Source organism: Lithobates pipiens, unplaced genomic scaffold (assembly GCF_037356315.1).
Source record: "Lithobates pipiens isolate NorthernLeopardFrog02 unplaced genomic scaffold, aLitPip1_a1.2 Scaffold_10, whole genome shotgun sequence".
NCBI lineage: Eukaryota > Metazoa > Chordata > Amphibia > Anura > Ranidae > Lithobates > Lithobates pipiens.
Window position 1 is genome coordinate 239640 of NW_027507686.1, and position 21793 is coordinate 261432.

The window sequence follows — 21793 nt, forward strand, 5'->3', positions numbered from 1 at the left end:
ATAAGAAGAGATCTGATATTTTCGGTACTTCTTGGAGGAAGGTTCCTCTCGGTTCTGAACGCATGGCTCTTGCTTGAAATTGGATGCAACAAATGAAATAAATAAGGGAAAATGTACGGACCTGGGGCACCTAGTAACACTAGACAGTGATTGGCTGGGAAAGTCCATTCCGTCCAATCTCCCCCAGAGAAGGCTTCCTGACGGGACATCATGGAACACCTCGGTTCTCCATTCCACCATACATGGTCAGATCAGGTGTCCCATCCTGAATGTCTGCAGGTGCCGGAGAATAAATGACCTCTGTGTTTGTTCCCCTGTCTGTTTGTTTGGTACACAATATTGTTCCGGACTTTTCTGTCCATTTTGGATGAATATGTTAAAGTCGTCTATACAAGGTATGCCGGGAACATAAACCGAACGATTGATTAAAGACATTTCATTCCTTCGCTCTCGTTAATTACATTCACATGCAGACCAAGTGAAGGAAGACCACAAAGCACAATCTTTCAGGTTCTGTTCAGAAAGTCTGGAACAGAAATTAATTGTGAGATGTGACAGCATGACATTGTTCCTGCCCTTCCCCCGTAACATTAGAATGGAAAATGGAAGGCTTGCCATACAGCGGAGAAATGTCAACAAACATGGCATGACTCGCTCTTCGCTCTCCTCGCTCTTCGCTCTCCTCACTCCTTGCTCTTCTCACTCCTCGCTCTGCTCTCTTCGCTCTCCTCACTCCTTGCTCTCCTCACTCCTTGCTCTCCTCACTCCTTGCTCTCCTCGCTCTCCTCACTCCTCGCTCTCACATCACACTTAATACACCGTCAAAGGAGCGGCTATGTCATCCACTCACAGGCCTTCCTTTTATGTAAACCAATACTAATCTATGGTCTGGTTTATACAATCACACAAATATGTGGAAATGTTTCCATGCCTGGAGCCGGAATACTCCGATGTCTTCTGTTGGGTTTCTTGCTGATTGACGGCAACTCGGAATTCCAACGTTGGGCAGTGAGACTTGCTGGAAGTGAGTGCTTGGAAAGTGGCTTCATGGGGCTGGAACCCGGAGCTTTTCTATATATATATAATCTCATGTAATACATCAACCCATCCCCCACAGCCGATTGTAAGCTCTCAGGACCAGGGCCCTCTGATCCCTCTTGTATTGAATTGTATGTAACTGTACTGTCTACTCCCATCTTGTAAATAGCTGTGCAAACTGTTAGTGTGATATAAATCCCGTATAATAATAATATATAAATCCTGTATAATAATAATATATAAGTACTGTATAATCTAGAAATAATGTACCATTGCTATTATCCAATGGTGTGGTGGTTGTAAATCTGGAGAATCTCAATGTTGGATTGGCAGCTTCTACACACGGAAGGATTTCCGCCATCACCTCGGGTTGTGATCGGGAGGCGTGGATCTGGAATTGAAGAATCTTCATCAGAGGAATGCTGTCAGCGGAGAGAATCTCCCATTTCTTCAGGGAAAGATGAACACGGCGTCTAAGATTCACTCAGGATGGGAAGTTTTAGTGGCTCTAGAATTCAGAATCTTCATTCCCACATTGTATTCCAATGATCTCCAGCCTCCTCCTATCACTCGGAAGAAGACCCCACACATTGATTTCCCTGAATTCTCTGACACGGAGTCACTATGCCCTGTGCATTGCAGAGCCATCTCCTGAGGGGAGGAGTTTTAGGAGGCGGAGGCTTTTCAGGAATTTCTACTAGCAGGCACCAAGGGACTTTGGGATATGTAGTCCTTAGAAATGGAGAAGCTGCAAAGCATGCTGGGAATCCTGGAAGTAGTGGACAGAAACATCCAGAAGAACTCACAACATGAAATAAGTACTAGCTGGACATAAAACTTTAACTTGATCCGAAGCTCACCCCTAAGCGTCGTGTTCTTGTGCCCAGAGGAAGGACAGTGAATGATTTCCATATTGTCACACGTGTATTGTGTACTGTGAACCGATTCATTCTCAGTGATCCCAACAAAGGTAGAAAATCCAGAAAGTCCAGTTTATATATTTTTTCTAGTTGTCGATTGTGGATATGAGACATACAGAGCAAACAGATGATAATTAATGGACATTGAAATGTGACGGCGTGTTCCCTGGGGCCGGTCTATTCTTGGGGTGCAGAGACTCACCTTAGGACTCCACCTGAGCCTAACCTACAATTCAGCCAATGATTGGAGCTCTCTGTGAGTTGGGCTCAGGTAAAGCAATCTGTGTTTTTGGGAGCCGGTGCCCAACGCTGGACTTTCCGTCTCCTGACTTTCAGCATTGAAATTGTGAAAAGGCAACGTTCCCTAAAGTGTTATTAAGTACTATTATGAACTCTTCCACCCCCCCCCCCCCCCCAAACACGTACCCCTCCCTGTAACCGTAACACTTCACCACGTCCTTAGTGCCCTAATAAGCCCTAAGATACACAGAAAGACAACTGGTGGCAAAAGGGAAAATGTACCAATAGTTTTATCCATTTCACATCCTATCCAAACCCATTAACCCTCTGACACCAATCCTCCCTCTGACACCAATCCTCCCTCTGACACCAATCCTCCCTCTGACACCAATCCTCCCTCTGACACCAATCCTCCCTCCGACACCAATCCTCCCTCCGACACCAATCCTCCCTCCGACACCAATCCTCCCTCCGACACCAATCCTCCCTCCGACACCAATCCTCCCTCCGACACCAATCCTCCCTCCGACACCAATCCTCCCTCCGACACCAAACCTCCCTCCGACACCAAACCTCCCTCCGACACCAAACCTCCCTCCGACACCAAACCTCCCTCCGACACCAAACCTCCCTCCGACACCAAACCTCCCTCTGACACCAAACCTCCCTCCGACACCAAACCTCCCTCTGACACCAAACCTCCCTCTGACACCAAACCTCCCTCTGACACCAAACCTCCCTCTGACACCAATCCTCCCTCTGACACCAATCCTCCCTCTGACACCAATCCTCCCTCCAACACTAAACCTCCCAGCGAACCCTTAAAGTTGAACTCAAGGAATTGGACAGGTATGGACAGACGAGGGATGGGTTGTTTATTGCTGTCTACATCTTAACTTGAGAAGATATTACCATGTCATAGTGACAGTAGATCTTGCTGTCCAATAGCAGTGGTCACCCAGAGGCAAGGTTTTTCCACTGGGGGTGGGAAAGAGTTTGAACCTCTGTGGACTTTTTGATTTTTTTTTGGTAGATTTGCTCAAAACTTACAAAATGTAACATTTGGATTAGATGAGATCACTTGTATCATGTGGTAGTTTCTTCTGCTTATCTTCATGAGTCTTATGGTGGATATACAGTGGGGAAAAAAAATATTTGATCCCCTGCAGATTGTGTAAGTTTGCCCACTTACACAGTAATGAAGGATCTATAATATTTATCATAGGTGAATTGTATATGCTAGAGACAGAATATCAACCAACAGCTTTGGGGCTGTTTCTCTGATAAAGGTACAGGCCGACTTTGCCACATTGAGGGGCCAATGGACAGGGCCATGTATTGTAAGATCTTGAAAGAGAACCTTCTTCCCTCAGAACACTGAAGATGGGTCATGGGTGGGTCTTCCAGCATAACAATGACCCAAAACATACCGCCAGGGCACCAGAGGAGTGGCTCAAGAAGAAGCACATTAAGGTCATGGAGTCTCCAGACCTTAGTCACATAGAAAATGTATGGAGGAGCTGAAACTTCGAGTTGCCAAGCAACAGCCAAGAAACCTTCAGGATGTAGAGAAGATCTGTAGAGAAGAGAGGAGCAAAATCCCTCCTAAGATGTGTGCAAACCTCATCACCACCTACAAGAAACGTCTGACCTCTGTGATCACCAACAAGGGTTTCTCCACCAACTACTAAGGGGATCAAATACTTATTTTACTCACTGAACTGCAACTCCATTTATAACATTTGTATTGTGTGTATTTTCTGGATTTTTGGTTGATATTCTGTCTCCATCATATAAAATACACCTCTGATAACAATGATAGACCTTCATATCTATGTAAGTGGGCAAAACTTACACCATCTGCAGGGGAGACGATCGTTATTTCCCCCTGTATATACATGTATGGATAAATCTTCTTGTGAATATTAGTGTATGTGTGACCCCGGCTTCTTCTTGCAGATTGTTCGGCCTGAATGACATTGTTAATCACTCCAACTGCACAGGGAGCGTTGATGACCTCATTCTCAACAAAAGCCATGATTGGCCAGTTTATGTGAACCCGGGAATTCTGCTGCTGCTCTACTACTCGGTCATCTCCCTGTTGAAGCTGAAGACCCCCAGCAGTGTGCGGGTGAGTGATCCACATCGATATGATACGCTGAGGCTCCATTTAATTACACTACACTGGGGAGGAGTCCCCTAGAAAGCAGCCAATGTTAGCCGACCATTTCTAGTGCAGGTAAAGCTGAACTCCCATCAAACCTCTAAATGCATATAAATGAGCCTCTTTATCTGTCAAACAATTTGCTGTTCTGTCCATTCAGTCAGGGCTTTTTTCCCTACACTCATCATTGGTTGCCCTTGCCTGTATCTGATCTGCTTGTTCTGTCTACTGACTCTTCCCTGTATATTGACCTCCTCGCTGCCTGGACTGACCACACCTCTGCCTGGACTGACCACTTCCTGTCTACTTACCACACCTCGGCCTGGACTGACCACACCCTGTCTACTGACCACACCTCTGCCTGGACTGACCACTTCCTGTCTACTTACCACACCTCGGCCTGGACTGACCACACCCTGTCTACTGACCACACCTCGGCCTGGACTGACCACTTCCTGTCTACTGACCACACCTGCCTGAGATGACTGCTTTTCTTTTTACTGACCACGTCTTTACCTGCTGCCTGGACTGACCTCAGAGTGACTCTGATCACTTTCCTGCTGGGGCATCATGCTCCGTCATCCCCTGCAGACACCATTACCTCCCTGTGCCACACGTTCCCTCCTGTTCTTCATTTTGCTCTGCCTTCTGTGCTTCCTGTCCAGAGAATATCACTGTGTGTTAAGTCCCCGGGTCCATACAGTACCAGAAGGTCTGCATGCTATAAGGGAATGGGTCTGCTGTAGGTGAAGCTACACTAGCAAGTGACATCCCTCCCCTTTTGTAGAGGAGCAAACCTTCCACCAGGAGGACAGTCAGCCGTCACCCCTGAGGTCTTCCCTGTTCAGTCACCATTTGTTGTGTCATTGTGTTACCCGCCATCACATGCCAGATTTAACCTTGTGCCTGGCTGCCCAGACCTTACCAGGAGAACAGGCGGCCATCATCCACATCTTCCTTGATCACTTACCTGCCCAGTGTGACGTCATTGTATTCAGTCACATTGCTCTCAGTGTATTGTCACCTTCCTGGCCTCATCACCTGCAAACAGAACTCTTTCATGTCGATAGCCGGCAAGTATCATTTTTATAGCATTAGGCATTAAGTGGATGTTCAGCCAAAACCTGCAGAACAGGAAAGTATAGAGATTTTTTTCTTTCAGGGTCAGATAGATCAGGCTTAGAATGTGGCTGGGTTAGATTTTTGTTTCAATGTTTTTATTGATTATTATTGATAAAACAAAAATTGCATGTTACATACACATAGTAAAACATAAATCTGAATATCATTGTAATTATGAAATACAGAATTTGAAAATAAAGCAACAATATGAATTGATATTTGGCATAAGATAGAAATGCATAGATCAATAAAATAAAAATTAAACAAAAAAAAACCACACTTGTAAATATCGATCATATGGATGAAATAACTCCAAGCTGGAAAAATTGATTTAAACAACACATGAGTATATATGGAGTCATATTAGTCGCATACCTACATCTCATAAGAAACCAAAAAAAGGTGTAACAAACTAGAGTAACAATGAATCTGTAAAATGCATATTATCTCACGCACCCCTAATGGGATCAAACTGTGCGTGAAAATAATTTGAGTCCTAACATCAGACTATATATAAGGTAGTGGTCTGTATGGCTTTAATCTGAGCTACAACCAACATGGCTGTCTACCTTATAAGGGATTAGTATCCAGAATTGAGTACAAGCTGCTATATAAAAGCAGTGAAATGTCATTTATTCTATTATATTAAGTTGGGGTCCCCAGGTCAAGCTAAACAGGGACAGATATTAGGGTGTTATATGTAGTCGAGCACTTAAAATGTGACCAAAATGACCACGTTTTATGAAATTTAATATGGGTATCTTTCGCTTGAGAGATCAAGCCCTCCATTTCAGCTATTTTCTCTATTCTGCGGAGCCATTCAGAAATAGTGGGGGGAGAGGAAGAACGCCAATGAACGGGGACGCAAAGCTTTGCTGCATTTATAAGATGTAATGTGAGGGATCTTTTATAAGTGGATTGCGGAATAGATGTATGATGCAGGAGGTATTGAGCTGGCGTGTAGTCTGGGGTATAGGTTGTGATTTTAGTGATGAGCTTATGGACTTCCTTCCAATATGGTTGGATTAAAGGACAATCCCACCATATGTGGAGAAGAGAACCGTGCGCTAGATTACATCTCCAACATGTGGGAGGGATAGTAGAATGGAATTTGTGAATTCGGTCAGGCGTCCTATACCATCTAGAGTATAATTTGTGCCTGGGTTAGATTTAGCGTTAGATTTAAGCTCAACTTGCACTAATTTCCTGGTAAATTCTAAAATTCTATTTTCATTTCATTGGATCTTTTTCTGCAGTTATTTTGTGTTTTTTTTTTTTTTTCTTATCCAGAGCTCTTGTTATAAAATGTGATATTCACTCTTTCCTATGTGGTGACGGTTTAGGATTGGCGCTCCTTTATTGAGCCGCTCTGATTGGAATTGGTATTTAAGAGCTGTAGAGATGCCAGAACACAATTTTCCAAACTTCTTGTATCCCTTCTCATCCTCATTGGTGACATTCCCCATCATAAATGTCTGCCTCCAGCCCCTCCTACATGTTGCTATTCAGTCTGTACGGTGCAGAATAAAGGAGAACTCCGCTGGGAGGGTTAGACTTCCTCAAAATAGCTGGTGGGCAGATCTTGGTACTCAGAGCGGCAGATTCTCCACTGGGGTCCCAATAAAAGTGGGTGACGCCCTCCACCCTTATCTGTAAAGGAAACCCTCATTTATCTTCTCAATCTTAATTCTTGGTCTCATGTCATCCATTTCTCAGAAGAAAGATGGTGTCCAGGTCAAAGCGGGTGATGCTCCTGCCAGAGAAGAAGACCTGGAACTGGCCAAGGTGGAGTCCTGGTCAAAGGAAAGGTCCAGCATGGGGGAGGAGACCAAGGTGAGTGCCGGTTTTTGCTCGGGACCTCAATACTTTTGATTTAAAGTAGAACTTCAGGCAAAACTTTTAGGTAGAATAAGAGGGGGGTTATAACCCCCATTGGGGAGATTTTTCTTCACTTACTGTCTGATTGCCAACAATGTGATAAAGAAATGATAAAGCAATGATACGGATTATCATATAAAATATAACATAGGTCTGAGTTCATCAATAATTCACTTTTGTGTTATGAACTCTGCAGGACCCTATGAGGGATCTAAAGCAGGAAAGTTGGGATGTTTTATGACCACCTAGTAAGATACGTGGAAGGTGATCCTGTATTTGGTTGTCTATAGTATGACATCCCGTACTCTGCAATCTCTTCCAATTAGTTCTGCTGACAAAGTCATCTGATGTCTACTGTTGGCCAGTCCTGCCCGTGCCTTCTACGCGGTATAATTACCTCGGTTGGAGAATACGTTTTGGGCCGCATCCCCGGAGAAGCTCCCTACTTGTGAATCTTTCTCTTCACTGTAAGAAAAGTGTTCTTCACTAAATTCCACAACAAATGAAAGTGAGAGGAAACCCCTTCAACGTGAGGAATCCCGGGTTGCCACCAGATCTAGTGTCCCCATGCGAACATTTGCCCTCTATTCCTATTCTGGGGACAGTCCAAATTTTTGGGTATTTTCTTTCACTTTCGATTAGACTGGTAAACAGGACAAATGGAGAGCGGGACTCTCTGTTAATGGGGGCAGAGACGTCAATAAAAACCTGACAGGGGGTCTCATCCATCTCCACTCCGTCCAACACAAAAAAAAAAAGTTTTGCCTTTAGTTATGCTTCAGGAGATGTTTGCATTGCTGATGTCCTCTTCTCCCTCTTTATTCTGCAGCCCATGTTGTCCAGTGACAGTGAAGCAGCCGGGGAAGATCCTCAGGATTGTACAGTTCATGTCATCCAGCCGGCTTCCACCACCCACCCCGGTACGAGGCTTTTCTTACATTCATAGGGGGCTGTGTGCAGAGTCAGTCATTCTCTAGACATGTGAATCATCAGATACCTTTCCATTAATGGGGTTATAATTGAGGCGTGTTCACTGGAGGCACCAAGCTGTTTTGGGCCTCATACATGTGGGTTATAACGCCAACATTTTATATGTTTTATTTCTGTCTGTAATCCCATCGGGGAAATTTTCCCTTATTTCCTGTCCATTTGATTCCCATGCAAGTAATGGGGGGTGAAGTTGTCATCAGGACAGGAGGAGACTACAGCAGCTGACCAGCCATTGGCTGCCCACCTCTAGGTCATAGGTCGTGTCCCGAGGGGTCCTGGGATGTGACATCACACAGGAGGTCCAGGACCGGGTGCAACTGGCTCAGCAGGTCTGTTGTGTTCCAAGAAGAGGATCTGAAATTGAAGTTCAAAGAGAATATAAACCGCAAATGGAAACCTTGTTTGCCCTTCTTTTATCTGTCTGACGCTGAGCCTATTCTCTACATTTGGCATCCAGACTCGGGAGTACACCTGTGCCTATGAATATCTGTAGGGCCACCTCAGTGTGCATTCCTCCGGGGGGGGGGGGGGGAGGATGCTGAAAATTAAAGACAAATGTCTTCTTATGATGAAAAGAGAAATGGGCAAAATATTCCACTTCCTTCCTGAAATCGGTCGGTTCCTTCTATGAAGAGAAATGTGTGAGCTGCCACCGCTGAGCCCCGAAAATCCTGACATAGAACACGCATGAAGATCCAGAAAGTCTCCTTTACATTTCTTGGCTTACGGACAGCCAGGCAGCTGGCATTTTCTGAAGGAGAGTTCTATGATGGGAACCTCCAGGAATCTGTGGATCACAATGCATTAGGAAGCAGAACAGCCATACATATTGCACATTTCAGGTTTCTTCTATGTGTGTGTGTGTGTGTGTGTGTATATATATATATATATATAACTACATTGGATATTGTGTAAGCCATGGACCTGCATTGATGAGGTTGTGATCATAGATAAAGTAGCTACATTCTCCATAGGCAGACATCTCCAGACACTGCAGGGATCAGACTCTTCTGGGTGTGTCCAATGCCTTTTCCCCCCCACCATGCGCTTTGGTCCTCCCGCTGACTCCTGCAGTAACATTTTTCAGAAGTTATGAGTTGAATATTTGCAGTGGCTAGAGGTGAGCAATGGGCCGAGTTTTAGGACACGGGCTTCCAGAAAGGTAAGTATTCACCTTCTGCCTTTTTCCAGGCTGCTCTTTCTTCAATCTGCTCCGTATACTGACGGGGTCCCATTTTATTGATATTGATAGGCCAGGGGGGAGGGGATTCCTATACAGAACAAAGTGTCAGGTTCACGTTGATTCTCTTACCACCAAAGGCCCCACCGTTGCTCCTTCCCTGCCCTGTTTCGGCATTAGCGGTAAAGAGAGGAATACATGTGTAATCCTCACTATCCCCTCCCCCCATTGACAGTGCTGGGCCAAGAGTAGTATACTGGAGGAAGGGGGGGGGGTAGGGTTTTTCATGCTCCAGGTCAAAGCCTTGTCCTCATCAACATGGGGACAAGGTGCATTGGGGGGGGGGGGGGCAGAGAAAAGTAGAGCATGTGACCTGCCAGGTGGCATGCTCAGTTAAGAGTCTGGTATGGATTTGGGGGGTGTCCCATTTTTTTTTTTTGGTGTGGGGTTCCCCTTAAAATCAACACCAGAGTCATCGGTTGTTAAGGACGCAGTACCCGCCCACTCCTCAACAACCGGCTATTCAGTTTGTTATGGAGCCTTTTCTATTACAAACAAAAAAAAATGCATAAAAATGCGTCAGATAATCTTAATCATAGCTATGATTAAGCACCAAGAATAGTGTGAAATGCGTTAGCTGTATTGCTGTATCTTTTTCCCTTGCTTGCTGTACGGAATGTCATTTTTTGGATTCAAATAAGGTTGATTTTTATTGGAGTGTGGCCATCCAGACATTTCTTCACATCAGACTTCCTGCTTGGTGGGGGGTCGAGGACCCCCTGCCCGTGCGGTGGGGGTGGGACATAAGGGTGACTGCTTGGAGCGGGGTGCTACTTCGCTAACTTCAGCTTCTTCAATTAATCTTTGACTATAAACCCTGGAAGCTGATTGGTTACTCTGCAGAGCTGCACCCCCCCCCCCCCCCCCCCGATAGGATGGAAACTCTTCATCTTCATGATTTCCCCTCATCGGCTCCACTCATTTCTAGACGTATGAGCGATGAGCGCTCTCTGGCCGGCTGTACATTGTGATGGAAGGTTATGAAGATCGGCTGTAACGTGGCAGGGAAATGCACAATGACGTCACCGACACTCACGGGACCTGAAAAGCGAAACTGAAAAATGACAAATTCAGAAGTAAAACAAATTGTGGAAAGTCCCTTTTTATGGCCCATTTACCAGAAGAATTCCGTCTTCTGATTCATTTATTATACAATGTCACTTACACTGCCTTGAAAAAGTATTCATACCCCCTTGAAATTCCCCACATCTTGTCACGTTACACCCAGAAACATAAATGTGTTTTATTGGGATTTTATGTGATGGACCAACACAGTGACCTGCCTGCAGCTGATTGGACTTTTAAAAGTGTCCCATGGGACTTTAAATGAAACAAAATAATACAAAAGTCATAAAATAGTTTATTGTACAAGGAATGGACACATAAATGTATAAAGTACACATAATGTTTGGCATATCAAGCCGATGACTTGCGCGTTTCTTGAATACATTTACTACTTTTGGGCATGGAGGTGTCAGGCACCCGGTTTTTTATAAGTTTGGATAGAGATAGAGGACGCCCGAGATCATCTTTAGTAATGATATTCGTGTCCTTGGTAGAGTTGCACGATTTATTGTTAAAAAAATTGTGATCTCGATTGACCCCCCCCCCCCCCCCCCATGATCTCTACGCAGAATTTCACGATGCATGTGACAAGTGCAGAGAGTTCTCTGCTCCTCACTCAGCTGTTGAAAGAAAAAAAACAAAAAAAACGGCCAGCCTGCCAAGTTTATCACAATATTGTCTGGGCTGATAGATGACTGGAAACATTCATTGTAACCTTTCCTTCTTAGACCAAAGGGATGAACTTCGGTCTGTAAATGAGGGAAATTAGACCACTTAAAGACTAAACCTTTTTCTGACACTTGTTTCTTTCAAAGTTAAAATAATTTTTTTTTTTGCTAGAAAATTACTTGGAACCTCCAAATATATATATATATATTTGCCCAGCAGTCTTTCAAACACATTTTTTGGGAAAAAATGTACTTCAATTAATAAAAAAAAACAGTAAAATGAGCACAATTTTTTGTATAATGTGAAAGATGTTACACCGTGAGAATCGTGATCTTTATTCGAAGCAAAAGAATTGTGATTTCATCCAGAATGGTGCAGCTCTTGTTCCTGGTATTCATTCTGTATTCGTTATAAACTCTGCGAGAATCCCATTAATGGTGTTTTCTTTGAACAGATGAAAAACCCAAAACATCAAAAGAGCAATCGCCACTCCACCTGCTGGCCAACGTCATCCTCAACCAGAGCTACATCTGTGCCCTCATCGCCATGATGGTAAGTCCAACCTGTGCGCTCATCGCCATGATGGTAAGTCCTGTCTGTGCCCTCATCGCCATGATGGTAAGTCCTATCTGTGCGCTCATCGCCATGATGGTAAGTCCTGTCTGTGCCCTCATCGCCATGATGGTAAGTCCTGTCTGTGCCCTCATCGCCATGATGGTAAGTCCTATCTGTGCGCTCATCGCCATGATGGTAAGTCCTACCTGTGCGCTCATCGCCATGATGGTAAGTCCTACCTGTGCGCTCATCGCCATGATGGTAAGTCCTACCTGTGCGCTCATCGCCATGATGGTAAGTCCTACCTGTGCGCTCATCGCCATGATGGTAAGTCCTACCTGTGCGCTCATCGCCATGATGGTAAGTCCTACCTGTGCGCTCATCGCCATGATGGTAAGTCCTGTCTGTGCGCTCATCGCCATGATGGTAAGTCCTGTCTGTGCGCTCATCGCCATGATGGTAAGTCCTATCTGTGTGCTCATGACCCATAAAATGTCAGATTTTGCAGATTAAGGCTACCTTCACACTGAGGCGTTGCGGGTGCTGGCGGTAAAGCGCCGCTATATTTGAAGGCGCTTTACCGTTATTCTAGTGGCCGGAAAGGGGTTAAAACCGCCCGTAAAGCGGTGCATTGCAGGCGGGTTTGCAGCGCTGCCCCATTGTTTTCTATGGGAAGGGCGCTTTAAGAGCGTTAAATACACGACTCCTACAGCTCTCCAAAGATGCGGCTTGCAGGACGTTTTTGAACATCCTGCAAGCGCACTGCTCCAGTCTGAAAGCTCTCGGGGCTCACACTGGAGAGACAGCAGCAGCTCTTTCAGGGCGCTTTGCAGGCTCTATTTTTAGTGCTGTAGCGCCTGCAAAGCGCCCTCAGTGTGAAAAGGGCCTAACTGCTCTTAGGTGTAACGGCTGCATTAGTTCTAATTTTTTAGTTTTTTTTTCTTCTGTCTTCACCTGGAGATCCTGCCAGTAACACTTCCTATCATAGGGTGTCTCCACTCTTGGTGGAGGAGCGGCAGAGGCACCCTTGGGTAGCTGCATTATCTGGGGGGGTGTTAGATGCAGGAGCAGGCTTTGATGGAGTTGACCAACAAATTAAAGCTGAACTCCGACCTTTTATGTTGATTTTTACTTTTGGGATAAAGGTTTTACATCCATAAATAAAAGCTGATTATTGTAAGCACCCCTGCCAGTGGTAAATGGTGTGTCTCATCCCTCTAACTGATGTATTTGTGGGACTGCTTGTTCTTTTGAAAAACAACAGATTTACTGTCTGGATCACCCTGTGAAAATAAAAGGGGAAAAAAGCCTAAAAAAAAATAAAACAAATGCAGCCATCACATCTAATGATTGGTAAGCTGCAATACCAATAGGGTTTTTTTTTATTATTCATACCACTTTAATAAGATGATGAAATAATTTAAGAAAATAAAAGTCACAGAACTAATCTCCAAATGTCAATCAGTCATCAATGATTACAGATAAAGAGTTATATGATGAGTGAGCGACCCCCACCAGTCCGGTCGTCTAAAGTCTGATGATAATTTGTGGGTTGTGGCTGGAGATTATTTTACTCTGTATTCGTGTACTTTACTTTTTTTATTTTATTTTTTTTAATTAATCACTTTTTGTACCATTTTACATTACAATGTTATATTGTATATGACGGATTCTCCTCGACTTTTTTGTATTCATCCTGATGAATCAATAATTATTACCCGGCTTACAAATACCGGATGAACCCTCCGCACTGTACCCGGCTTACACATACCGGATGAACCCTCCGCACTGTACCCGGCTTACAAATACTGGATGAACCCTCCGCACTGTACCCGGCTTACAGATACCGGATGAACCCTTCGCATTGTACCCTCCTTACAAATACCGGATGAACCGTCCGCACTGTACCCGGCTTACAGGTACCGGATGAACCCTCCGCACTGTACCCGGCTTACAGGTACCGGATGAACCCTCCACATTGTACCCGGCTTACAAATACCGGATGAACCGTCCGCACTGTACCCGGCTTACAGGTACCGGATGAACCCTCCGCATTGTACCCGGCTTACAAATACCGGATGAACCGTCCGCACTGTACCCGGCTTACAGATACCGGATGAACCCTCCGCACTGTATCCGGCTTACAGGTACCGGATGAACCCTCTGCACTGTACCCGGCTTACAAATACCGGATGAACCCTCCGCACTGTACCCAGCTTACAGGTACCGGATGATCCCTCCGCACTGTACCCGGCTTACAGGTACCGGATGAACCCTCTGCACTGTACCCTCCTTACAAATACTGGATGAACCGTCCGCACTGTACCCGGCTTACAGGTACCGGATGAACCCTCCGCACTGTACCCGGCTTACAAATACCGGATGAACCCTCCGCACTGTACCCGGCTTACACATACCGGATGAACCCTCCGCATTGTACCCGGCTTACAAATACCAGATGATCCCTCCGCACTGTACCCGGCTTACAAATACCGGATGAACCCTCCGCACTGTACCCGGCTTACAGGTACCGGATGAACCTTCCGCATTGTACCCGGCTTACAGGTACCGGATGAACCCTCCGCATTGTACCCGGCTTACAGGTACCGGATGAACCTTCCGCATTGTACCCGGCTTACAGGTACCGGATGATCCCTCCGCATTGTACCCGGCTTACAAATACCGGATGAACCCTCCGCACTGTACCCGGCTTACAGATACCGGATGAACCCTCCGCACTGTATCCGGCTTACAGGTACCGGATGAACCCTCTGCACTGTACCCGGCTTACAAATACCGGATGAACCCTCCGCACTGTACCCAGCTTACAGGTACCGGATGATCCCTCCGCACTGTACCCGGCTTACAGGTACCGGATGAACCCTCTGCACTGTACCCTCCTTACAAATACTGGATGAACCGTCCGCACTGTACCCGGCTTACAGGTACCGGATGAACCCTCCGCACTGTACCCGGCTTACAAATACCGGATGAACCCTCCGCACTGTACCCGGCTTACACATACCGGATGAACCCTCCGCATTGTACCCGGCTTACAAATACCAGATGATCCCTCCGCACTGTACCCGGCTTACAAATACCGGATGAACCCTCCGCACTGTACCCGGCTTACAGGTACCGGATGAACCTTCCGCATTGTACCCGGCTTACAGGTACCGGATGAACCCTCCGCATTGTACCCGGCTTACAGGTACCGGATGAACCTTCCGCATTGTACCCGGCTTACAGGTACCGGATGATCCCTCCGCATTGTACCCGGCTTACAAATACCGGATGAACCCTCCGCACTGTACCCGGCTTACAAATACCGGATGAACCCTCCGCACTGTACCCGGCTTACAAATACCGGATGAACCCTCCGCACTGTACCCGGCTTACAAATACCAGATGATCCCTCCGCACTGTACCCGGCTTACAAATACCGGATGAACCCTCCGCACTGTACCCGGCTTACAAATACCAGATGATCCCTCCGCACTGTACCCGGCTTACAAATACCGGATGAACCCTCCGCATTGTACCCGGCTTACAAATACCGGATGAACCCTTCGCACTGTACCCGGCTTACAGGTACCGGATGAACCTTCCGCATTGTACCCGGCTTACAAATACTGGATGAAACATATGGTTTTGCACAGAGCAGCCCCAGTCCTCCTCTTCTCGGGTCCCCTGCTGGAGCTCCTGGCTCCTCCCACAGCGGGCAGCTTGCTATGGGGACACCGGTGTCACAGCTCCCTGTGTCCATTCAGACACGAAGCCCCAGCCCCGCCCCTTTCTCATCTCATTGACTGACTGACTTTGACAGCAGCAAGAGCCAATGACACCACTGCTTTGTCTCAGCCAATCAGAAGGGAGAGTCCTGGATGGCCGAGGCACTTGTGGACATTGCTGGATAGCAATAAAAACCTGACAGAGCCTCTGATCTGTATCCCAAAAGTAAAAAGAAGAACTTTCTGGCTGGACTTCCACTTTAATCCTTTTATTAAGCCAAAAGAAATGAAGGAAGGAAATCGTCTAATTCGATTTTCCTTATAAATCTGCGGGGGAAGGGCTACATGATGACAATGTCTCCTCCACAGCATTGCACTTCGTGGTATGTGTCGGGTAATGAGGCCAAATTTCCAGACTAAGTCCAAAGAGAGCTGGAAGAGCACTCAGGTTATGTCATGGAAATTCTAATGTCATTGTTGGGAAGGAACGACCATTTACTTCCACAGTGATGTGTTTGGCAGCTTTGATGAAGAGCTGATCTTTGTAGACACCTGGAAACAAGAAAACTATGAACTGTGAGGAGAAGAGTGCTGTGCACTATGTCCCCCGAGGAGAAGAGTGCTGTGCACTATGTCCCCGAGGAGAAGAGTGCTGTTCTCTATGGACTCCAAGGAGAAGAGTGCTGTTCTCTATGGACTCCAAGGAGAAGAGTGCTGTTCTCTATGGACTCCAAGGAGAAGAGTGCTGTTCTCTATGGACTCCAAGGAGAAGAGTGCTGTGCACTATGGACCCTGAGCAGAAAAGTACTGTTGTCTATGGAGTCCGAGGAGAAGAGTGCTGTGCTCTATGGAGTCCGAGGAGAAGAGTGCTGTGCTCTATGGAGTCCGAGGAGAAGAGTGCTGTGCTCTATGGAGTCCGAGGAGAAGAGTGCTGTGCTCTATGGAGTCCGAGGAGAAGAGTGCTGTGCTCTATGGAGTCCGAGGAGAAGAGTGCTGTGCTCTATGGAGTCCGAGGAGAAGAGTGCTGTTCTCTATGGACTCCGAGGAGAAGAGTGCTGTTCTCTATGGACTCCGAGGAGAAGAGTGCTGTTCTCTATGGACCCCGAGGGGAAGAGTGCTGTGCACTATGTCCCCCGAGGGGAAGAGTGCTGTGCACTATGTCCCCCGAGGAGAAGAGTGCTGTGCACTATGTCCCCCGAGGAGAAGAGTGCTGTGCACTATGTCCCCCGAGGAGAAGAGTGCTGTGCACTATGTCCCCCGAGGAGAAGAGTGCTGTGCACTATGTCCCCCGAGGAGAAGAGTGCTGTGCACTATGTCCCCCGAAGGAGAAGAGTGCTGTTCTTTATGGACTTCGAGGAGAAGAGTACTGTTCTCTATGGACTTCGAGGAGAAGAGTACTGTTCTCTATGGACTCTGAAGAGAAGAGTGCTGTTCTCTATGGACCCAGAGGAGAAAAGTACTGTTGTCTATGGAGTCCGAGGAGAAGAGTGCTGTGCTCTATGGAGTCCGAGGAGAAGAGTGCTGTGCTCTATGGAGTCCGAGGAGAAGAGTGCTGTGCTCTATGGAGTCCGAGGAGAAGAGTGCTGTGCTCTATGGAGTCCGAGGAGAAGAGTGCTGTGCTCTATGGAGTCCGAGGAGAAGAGTGCTGTGCTCTATGGAGTCCGAGGAGAAGAGTGCTGTGCTCTATGGAGTCCGAGGTGGAGAGTGCTGTGCTCTATGGACTCCGAGGAGAAGAGTGCTGTGCTCTATGGACTCCGAGGAGAAGAGTGCTGTTCTCTATGGACTCCGAGGAGAAGAGTGCTGTGCTCTATGGACTCCGAGGAGAACACTCCCTAACAGCAGGCAGAAGTAATCAATAACTGAGCTTAGGGAAGATCTGAGGAGAGGAGAGCTCAGGCTGACTATGGAATTGCAGCACTAAATTTAGGGCAAAGTCCCTCTTGTACAGTAGATACTCTTTTCTTGTATCATCTTATGAGAAAAAACGACCACAGCAGTGGGCAGATGGGTGCGTGCCGAAAATGAGAGGTTCCAAGATTTAGGAGGTGACCCAATTGGTTGGTTTTTTTTTTTCTCGGATCCGGAAAGGAGCTCTTGAATCTCTTTTCTATCCCTGACATTGATAATGTAGATATCCAGAGATCTATGTACGGAGACGGGGTGGGTAATGTTGAAGGGTCCGGCTTCTTCAGGGTTGAGTTGGCACAGATTGAATTTATGGGTATCAGAAAATGTAAAGCAAATTGTGGGCAGAAGCTGAAGAAACCCCAAAAGCTCCATGATCTGCCCTCTATAGAAGAGCATCTGATGGAAGCTCCTCTCCTCCACCAGCAGAAGGACCTTCATACTGTGCTGGAGGCCAATGATGAGCTTGGCATAGAATATATATAAAGAGTACAATGCCGCCCCCCAGACTCCATCCAATGAAGGTCTAGATAGTCGGTCATGTGATTTCTAAGACTGGGCTCTGATCCCACCCCGGCGGAGATCACATGGTAAACCTTCATAAGCCGTCAGCGTGTGAGCAGCACTGAAGGGAGCGCCGAGCAGCAGTTTTCAGGAAAATGTTACATTTTAGTCTTTCTTCTCGGCAGATTTAGGTCAACATTTAACTTTTGACGTCTCAAATACCGATTAATATTTCTTCAGTTCTTCTTGTGTTTTTGTATTTTGGTCCCCATAGACCTGAGACACGCCCCCCCCCCCGCTCGCAGGAAGGCGCATTCCTGAGAAGATCGCCATTTATTGTATTCGCTGAAAACCTTCTCCATCTTTTTGAGGACGGCCGAGCCGCCATCTTTGTCCTTACCTCTCATATTGGGGTTCACTTAAATCAGCCGGAATGTGGTGAAGATTCACTTTGTGACAAGGACCCAATCGGGTGCAAGGAAAATCCGGAAGGCGTACTGTCGTTTGATTGGATGATGGAATTCAGAAGAGTTTTGTTTCATTCAGTAAGATGAGGGAAGCGCTTCTCTGCCTTTAGTAAATCTTCCTCAGTGTCTCGGGTTGAATCTTCATACAGACCCGTCTAAAATAAAGGGGTGAGGGGGAGGGGTCCATTTCATGCACTTTTCTGGGTGTAAATGGCAGCTTGAGCTATTGAGCTCTGTGAGCAGCAGGCTTTTTACAATAGAGCAGATGAGCAAAACCACATGAAAAGAAGAACCGACCTCCACAAACAAAATTGCCGAAGATCTCATGAAAGTGGAGTTACCCTTTAAAGAAAACTTGGATGCAGAGATATCCGGAATAATTGTATTTTATTCACCGGTGTACATTCACCGGGATCCAATCTTTGTGTTGTGATGTTGGCCTTGTAATCTAATACTTGTATATCCCAATATGTGAAAATGCTGCGGCTCCCCGCACTCCTTACTGACATCAAGATAAGGGGAGCGCAACATTAATATTTACTTCTGTCATGCGTTGTGCGGCACCATATTATCTTATTGGCCCTGTAATCTGTATTATAGGAGAAGATCCGGGGAATGTTCCGGGTGATTCCGCCAGTCCTGAGCTGACAAAGTGCGTTTATGTAAATGTTTATCCCTCACAAGTCTACAAGTCTGATTGTGTATTCTCCGCCGTCATCTTCTCTTCACACGGGATCTGCACTTCGCTTCTAAGTGACAAATGTTAACATTACAAGAGTTTAACTCCCCGCCAACATTTCCCAGACCTGCGTCCTCCCGGACTCCCAGACCTGCGTCCTCCCAGACCTGCGTCCTCCCGGACTCCCAGACCTGCGTCCTCCCAGACCTGCGTCCTCCCAGACCTGCGTCCTCCCAGACCTGCGTCCTCCCGGACTCCCAGACCTGCGTCCTCTCGGACCTGCGTCCCCCCGGACCTGCGTCCCCCCGGACCCGCGTCCCCCCGGACCCGCGTCCTCCCGGACCCGCGCCCTCCCGGACCCGCGCCCTCCCGGACCCGCGCCCTCCCGGACCCGCGCCCTCCCGGACCCGCGCCCTCCCGGATTCCCAGACCTGCATCCTCCCAGACCTGCGCCCTCCCAGACCTGCGTCCTCCCGAACCCGTGCCCTCCCGGACCTGCGTCCTCCCGGACCCGTGCCCTCCCGGACCCTTGCCCTCCCGGACCCGCCCCCTCCCAGAGCCGCGTCCTCCCGGATTCCCAGACCTGCATCCTCCCAGACCTGCGCCCTCCCAGACCTGCGTCTTCCCAGAGCCGCGTCCTCCCGGATTCCCAGACCTGCGCCCTCCCAGACCTGCGTCTTCCCAGAGCCGCTTCCTCCCGGATTCCCGGACCTGCGCCCTCCCAGACCTGCGCCCTCCCAGAGCCGTGTCCTCCCAGACCTCCGTTCGCCCAGCCCTGCGTCCTCCTTGTTGTGGACGATGTTCCTGCATGTAGCGTGTTCTTAACATGTGATGGGGCTCCTTGTGGACGATGTTCCTGCGTGTAGCGTGTTCTTACCATGTGATGGGTCTCCTTGTTGTGGACAATGTTCCTGCGTGTAGCATGTTCTTACCATGTGATGGGGCTCCTCATGGAGGATGTTCCTGCGTGTAGCGTGTTCTTACCATGTGATGTGTCACCTTGTTGTGGACGATGTTCCTGCGTGTAGCATGTTCTTACCATGTGATGGGGCTCCTTGTTGTGGATGATATTCCTGCGTGTTATTACCATGTGATGGGGCTCCTTGTTGTGGACGATGTTCCTGCGTGTAGCGTGTTCTTACCATGTGATGGGGCTCCTTGTTGTGGATGATGTTCCTGCATGTAGCGTGTTCTTACCATGTGATGGGTCTCCTTGTGGACGATGTTCCTGCGTGTAGCGTGTTCTTACCATGTGATGGGGCTCCTTGTGGACGATGTTCCTGCGTGTAGCGTGTTTTTACCATGTGATGGGGCTCCTTGTTGTGGATGATGTTCCTGCGTGTTATTACCATGTGATGGGGCTCCTTGTTGTGGACAATGTTCCTGCGTGTAGCATGTTCTTACCATGTGATGGGGCTCCTTGTTGTGGATGATGTTCCTGCGTGTAGCGTGTTCTTACCATGTGATGGGTCTCCTTGTGGACGATGTTCCCGCATGTAGCGTGTTCTTACCATGTGATGGGGCTCCTTGTGGACGATGTTCCTGCATGTAGCGTGTTCTTACCATGTGATGGGGCTCCTTGTGGACGATGTTCCTGCGTGTAGCGTGTTCTTACCATGTGATGGGGCTCCTTGTTGTGGACGATGTTCCTGCGTGTAGCGTGTTCTTACCATGTGATGGGGCTCCTTGTGGATGATGTTCCTGCGTGTTATTACCATGTGATGGGGCTCCTTGTTGTGGACAATGTTCCTGCGTGTAGCGTGTTCTTACCATGTGATGGGTCTCCTTGTGGACGATGTTCCTGCGTGTAGCGTGTTCTTACCATGTGATGGGGCTCGTTGTATATTGAGGGTGATTACATATATGTGGATAACGTAGTCGGATACAAATGATATTATTTTGGGAAGATCCGAATTGTGGGAGTCGGTTGTTGGCTCCTCCCCTGACATTCATTATCTGTTGGGCCAAGCTGGCCGCTTGTGCCGATCGCACGACTGGTTTGTGTTTCGTGGTGTCACATGACACGTGTCGGGCTTATATTATGTTAAATACATTTTTATTTTATTTTTTAAAACAATACCGGCGGGTACGGAGCATGCATTCCTGATTGACATGTTGGGGTTCCCCCGCAGATCGCCCCATAATGGGAGGACACGACAATCGCGTGTCATGCATACAACTTCTCCAAAAGTTGATGCTCAACGCATTTCGAGGATAGTTCTTTTCCGGCTTCCTCAGGGGTGTACAGAAAATCTTGGGTTCTATTATTAGCCCGCCGGAGCTGAAATATCATCACAATCATTTTTAAAGCCGGTGACATAGAAAACGCTCCGAGGGCTCTGCGTCCTGTTTTTTTTTCATTTTTAAAGTTAATTGGCCACTTAGCTGCGTTTATAAAGCCCGGATGGAATATAAAACGTTGATTACCAGAATAGCTCTATAAATATATTGTTTCTTGAACACTCCGCACCCCAGGGACAATTTGTAGGAACGTCACAGAATTGTGCCCCCCCCCCTCCCCCACCCTCCATTCATTGCACAGCAGCTGGTAGACCTATAGACCGGCTTGTTTGTGTACATTTTGGCATTGTCCCCGGAGAACCAGAGGCAATGGGGGGGGGTGGCA

At 47.3% G+C, this 21793-nt stretch overlaps 1 protein-coding gene across 5 annotated transcripts in view; it reads left to right on the plus strand.

The window, feature by feature from the left end:
- PIEZO1 (piezo type mechanosensitive ion channel component 1 (Er blood group)) overlaps positions 1 to 21793 on the plus strand; it is a 204499-nt gene that overhangs the window by 110228 nt on the left and 72478 nt on the right. For 3 of the 5 annotated variants that reach the window (XM_077450380.1, XM_077450398.1, XM_077450390.1), the window contains 4 exons: positions 4158 to 4329; positions 7201 to 7317; positions 8192 to 8282; positions 11781 to 11878. In XM_077450380.1, the coding sequence (XP_077306506.1) occupies positions 4158 to 4329; positions 7201 to 7317; positions 8192 to 8282; positions 11781 to 11878 (478 nt within the window). The other 2 variants (XM_077450419.1, XM_077450408.1) reach the window with 2 other exon arrangements.